The 5,587-nt window shown below is 37.8% G+C and overlaps 1 protein-coding gene across 2 annotated transcripts in view; it reads right to left on the reverse strand.

The window, feature by feature from the left end:
* Positions 1–800: 800 nt before the first annotated feature.
* CLINT1 (clathrin interactor 1) overlaps positions 801–5,587 on the reverse strand; it is an 86,254-nt gene continuing 81,467 nt past the window's right edge. Inside the window, exons 10-12 of one of the 2 annotated variants that reach the window (XM_006863935.1) lie at positions 4,413–4,702; positions 2,099–2,249; positions 801–1,147 (exon numbers count right to left, since the gene is read on the reverse strand). In XM_006863935.1, coding sequence (XP_006863997.1) covers positions 801–1,147; positions 2,099–2,249; positions 4,413–4,702 — 788 coding nt within the window. Of the gene's footprint in view, positions 1,148–2,098; positions 2,304–4,412; positions 4,703–5,587 lie in introns of both variants that reach the window. The other variant, XM_006863936.1, reaches the window with a different exon arrangement.

Here is a 5,587-nt window from a genome sequence, read left to right on the forward strand (position 1 = left end):
CAGAAAGAAGCCTTGCTCGGTGAGTCACTGCAAACTCTAAATCATGACTGCTAAACACAAACTAAAACACGGGAGGGGTTTTACCCCCCAAAGGAAACCATACAGCAGTCCTGAAAAAAAAATTTATTCCTAGTTCTGCAGAGGCTAATTATAGCAGAAGATGTGGGAAACTCTCATAACTATCACCAACTGCTTAAAGTTCTGTTATAATAAAAATTTGGATAGTATAATAGCAGTTTTGCTGGAACATTAGCAAAAGTATATACATTTCAGTTACCTTTGATTTAGCCATAATCACATATGTATGCCTTTTTTGGACAAAAATATATATTTTTATAAAAAACTGATCAACTTTAATGATTTCATATATGGACTCAAGAGTGGTAGGAAAAGGAACAGACCCAATTATGACAAGGGGACTCGGACAGAAAAATCAAGTTCCTCAGGAAAAGAAAAGTACAAAATTAGAGATTCAAACACATTTATTCAGTCCTATTCCAGTCTTCCCACAAATGATGATGTTAAAACAGGCTCTTCAATGTATAAAGGCTCTCCATGGTCTCACTACATCATCTGTGGTCTAATCTCACTGGGTAAAAATGATTCTACCTCATCTGAAGTGCCCTTGACAGTCCATCTGAAATACTTCACTTTTATAAAACAGCTTTTTTTTGGTTCTTTATGTAGGTTTATTTCAATTAATTGATAAAAGAAATGGGAGTTAATTAGCATTTTTCATTCGAACATCACCTATCTGCACAGCTAAAAATCCTTCATTCAACCTGCTTCTTTACAATCTCTTATTTACTAAAGTTGGTGAAGTTTGCAAAGGCATCTTGCTTGGGTTGCACAGTTCCAGAAGTCATGGCTATGTTAGGCATGCCCATTCCCATTGTGCCCGACAGGCCCATCCCAGGAGATGACATCCCTATGTTCATGTTCATGCCCATCATGCTCTGGTTCATCACTGGAGTATTTCCAAGAGGAGCCATTCCCATGGTGCCAGTCATCACATTGGGCATGCTTACAGGCATGGCCCCCCCAATCAAAGGGTTACTTTGAGGCCGGACAGGAAGTATGTTTGATGGAGAACTGAGGTTCACGGCTCCAAAACTTTGGGTTATCACATTCATAGGCTGTTGCATATCTATCAGAAAAGACACAAAAGAACCTGAATATTTAGATTCACAGTGCAGAAAAATAACATTGTCTTCTTGATTAGCAATAGCTTCTAAGTCCTGACAAAATTCCTTTATAGTGATTTTATAGGAGAAGTCAATAGAACTCAATTAATTTGTTCTGATCATTTCTGAGAAACATTCAGTGGCTGCTGGCTCTGGTTTCAAAATGAGAGATGTAGACACAGTACGGTAAAAATCAGAATCAGAGATACAAAGATATACCCCAAATCATAGAATTATTTATAATAACAAAAAGTGGGAAACAATGTAAACAATAATAGAGGAATTATCCAAAGAGGCTTCAAAAAGTTCATGGAAAAATGGAATTAAAAGAAAAGCAAATTTTTCATATATTTTTGAAGCCCCGCCCCATCCATACACTGATAAGATAGAATATTATGAGGCTCTGAAAACCCTTTTTTTTGATGAAGAATAACAATATAGGCAAAAAATATTAGTAATTTAAATTCTGATGGGACCAGCCGGAAAAACAATGAGACAGAATGATCCCAAGCACTAACATGCTTAGAAAACAATGGAAAGACATATGGATTAATGGTAATTATCCCTGGATTGTAGAGCTGAGACGACTTTTTTCCTTCATTATATTTGCCTATATTAAATTCAAAAAACAAAACAAAAAAACCCCTACAACAACAACAACAACAACAAAAAAACCCCTACAACAAACTCACAATACAACAAAAGGCATCACGGCAAAAATAGAATAGAAAGTAATGTTCTCTCTCAGAACAGATACCAAATAAGTATGATGTGAAAAGATCTTATGTGAACACAGTCAACCTCACTGGAGTTTATATGTCACAATTTTTTTTCTTCATAACTTGAAATAGTCCTGACATCAGAGCAAAAGATTACAAGCATACACAGTAATGAGATGTCACGCGGTAACTTACTCTGTTGCTGAATCATTGTATTGAGCGACGGCTGCTGGGGTTTGGAAGGCTGCATACCAGGTAGTAAGTTGTCTAGGCTGATGTTTACACTGGGGTCAGACCATGTAGAGGGCAAGGTTTTGCCAACTGATTTCTGGACCATATCTGTATTCTGATGATAGAGAGGATTAGGCTTCTGCAGCAATGGGCTAACATTTTGCAAAGGCTGAAAAATAGAAAAATGCTCTAAAAATTAAGCATCTGTTCATGTTATTGACCGGCGAAGACTATCAAATGGCAATTTAATCATAAAAATTCCAAATATATACTAGACTTTGTAATGAACTCCTGAAATCAAAAGGGATCACACAAATTCTATGTTAGTGTCTTCAATTCCCTAAATTCACTAGCTTCCCAAAGTTAATTATCCTGAAATTCAAACCATGTTAAGGTGGGAAAAAAGCTCCCACATACCTCTTATTGCTGCTGTTTTGTGCCGTGGAGCCGGTTCCGACTCACAGCGACCCTGCACAGGGTTTCCAAGGCTGTAAATCTTTCTGGGAGCAGAGCCTCATCTTTCTCCCGCGCAACAGCTGGTAGTTTCAAACTGCTGACCCTGAGGTTAGCAGCCCAATTCGTAACCACTACGCTACCAGAGCTCCTAACATACTGAATAAGTACCCTGAAAGAATATAACCTTTCATTATTTTAAATCATTCAGTGTCCCTGTTTTGTTCGAACAACTGCCTCTTGGGTTATGTACAGGCTTCTCATGAGCACAATTAAGTGTCCCCACATACTTACACTACCATTTATCCTGACATCACCCATTTTAGAAGCCACCATCCTGGCAAATACTAGCCATTGTTAGTGGCAAATGTTATTCTCTGTACTTCCTTTATAATCTCACAATTTGGATTATTACCCAAATTATACAAAGGTACAAAGAATGCCCAGAGCAACTACCAACTTCAGGCTAGTAGAGTTTTAAGGAAATATACATTTGGAAATTTCTTCTTACAAACTGGAATTCAGGATTTCTCACATTCTACACAAGTAACACATCATATCTCACAGATCCTGACTGACATTACTCTGCTCCATGTACATGTCCCACTGCCTACAGTGAGTAACACCAGTAGACCTGGAAGTATACAGACCAATTTGTTGTAAGAAGCACAGGTGCCTGGGAATACTGATGAAGACAGAAAAAGGGAAAATAGAAAGAACTGAAACTGTATAACAATGTTAAGAATTGCAACACAGTTACTTTTAAGACAGTAAAGAAAGTAGACTGTTTTATTTTTAAGGCACATGAAAGAAACTCAAAGAATAAACTGGTTTATTCACAGCACAAATTCAATTAAATGGAACTGGTATGGGAACATGTGTTTTTTTCTTATTGTTGGTTCTAAACAGTCGCCTTTCTGCTGCCTTCTTGTCTTCTCTCATTGTAACAACTAAGAGAGAAGAATCTACACATTAAAATGACTAATAATTAACATCATGCTCTCAATTAGTTGTTGTTGTTGTTGTTAGGTGCCACTGAGTTGGTTCTGACTTGTAGCAACCCTGTATAGGGTTTCCTACGAGCAGCTACTGAGTTTGAACCACCAACCTTGTGGTTCAAACAGACCTTATGGATGAGTCCTTATCCTACAGCCCACACCAGGATTCCACACCACACTCTCAACAGCTTGTCAGACAGTTAGCAAATTCCTGATATAATTCAGACATCTACTTGTTAATATGTTTGTTGTGGGTGAAGCATTACTTCTATTTCTTTTCCTTTAAAATTAAAAAACACTACACATATACACACTCACAGGAGCTTCAAAAAGTTCATGAAAAATGGAACTGAAAGATAATGGAATTTTCCCACCAATTTTTTGACATCCCCTAGTGAATATGTATATGTGTGTGTCCCCCCCACCCCCACACACACAGAGGCACTGTTTAGTGTCATCGAGTTGGTTCCGACTCATACCTACCCTGTATAGCGTTTTCAAGGAGCAGCTGGTGGGTTTGAACTGCCAATCTTATGGTTAGCAGTCCAGTTAAATATCAACATACTGTAATTCAATACATTTTTAGCATGTGCTTCCTCTTGTAAGGACCATGCCTGGATTTGTGAGGCTAAGATGGGTGAGAAGACCTTGCCCTCCAGAACCCAAATGACTATACCCTAGGAAAAAAGTACGGTAAACATGCAAAGAAAATACTATTTCTAGAAAGGGCTTGCTTTTTTCTCTGCTTTATGTCAATCTACCATTAGATTAGTTAAGAGGATCTCAAAATGATGAATTATAATTTCCAGTGGAGGTGGGCAGCTTACCTGTGATCTTGACATAGGCAAACCAAGCCCTACAGTATTAGTGCTCATCATAGAGAAATTCATACTCTGGGAAGATGTCATAGTTGCCTGGGATGAGCCCATAAGATCAAACAGGTCTGAAGAATTCGAGGCAGCGGGGGGTGGGCCTAAAGCTGGTTGTGTGCCACTGAAGAGTTCTACAGCAGGCTGTGAGGCACTGCCAAAGAGCTCGCCACTGGAAGCAACAGGGCCGGACTGGGCTTGGTTGAAGGCACTCCAGTCACCAAAGTCTCCATTCCCACTTGTTGTTCCTGAGGAAGAGAAAACTACAAGGGTAAGAGATTTTCTGAAATGCACAAAACAAATATAATAATCTATGAACTGAAACAAATTGGAGCTAATTTATGTTCATCCAGATTAACATCTGCAGGTAACATTTCCATTTGGACATTTTTCTTTCTCACAAATACTCCACAAGTGTTACCAAGGGGCGGCAAAGGAAAAAAAAAGCTCCCACATATAAAATAAAATCCATCTCTTGGCAAGTCTATAGTTGACAGTTAAAAGTTATAATCAAAACTTCCCTTCAAGCCTACCTACATATAAACTATGAAGGAGCTTTATAAAGTTTGTGGAAAACTTCCATTATCTTTTAATTCCATTTTCCCGTGAACTTTTGGAAGCCTACTATGTGCCCAGCTAAATAATTATGGTTTGCATGGGTCTCAGAAAAGCACATGGGAAACTGTCAAATGGTTAAACTTTTGCTGGGAGCTCTGGAAACCTCACACAAGGAGACTGTAAAATCTGAAAACTCTCATTCATTATTTGGAAAGGTTCTGACAGTAATCACAACTTATATGGCTTCAAGTAATAAAAATCAACATTAATGAGGTCTATAAAAGGCAAAAATAAAATAATCCAGCAAAAAATGGTGGCAGGAAGAGTTAATAAAATTAAAGAGTAGGGTTAGAAAACGTCTATTAAGAACTTCTCACTCATTTGACCATGCTTCCTTTGACAACAGAAAAGCTACAGCCAAGATAAAACTACATAGTTTGTTTTAACTGGGGCTGTTCAATCTTTTTACGTAAATAAAGAGAAGTATTGCTTTAAAAAGAGAAATTCAACTTTTATATATACATACATACATACATATATATATATCCACTTTGCCAATCCATCTCACTGAGGGT

Source organism: Chrysochloris asiatica, unplaced genomic scaffold, assembly GCF_000296735.1.
Source record: "Chrysochloris asiatica unplaced genomic scaffold, ChrAsi1.0 scaffold00057, whole genome shotgun sequence".
In the NCBI taxonomy this organism is placed as follows: domain Eukaryota; kingdom Metazoa; phylum Chordata; class Mammalia; order Afrosoricida; family Chrysochloridae; genus Chrysochloris; species Chrysochloris asiatica.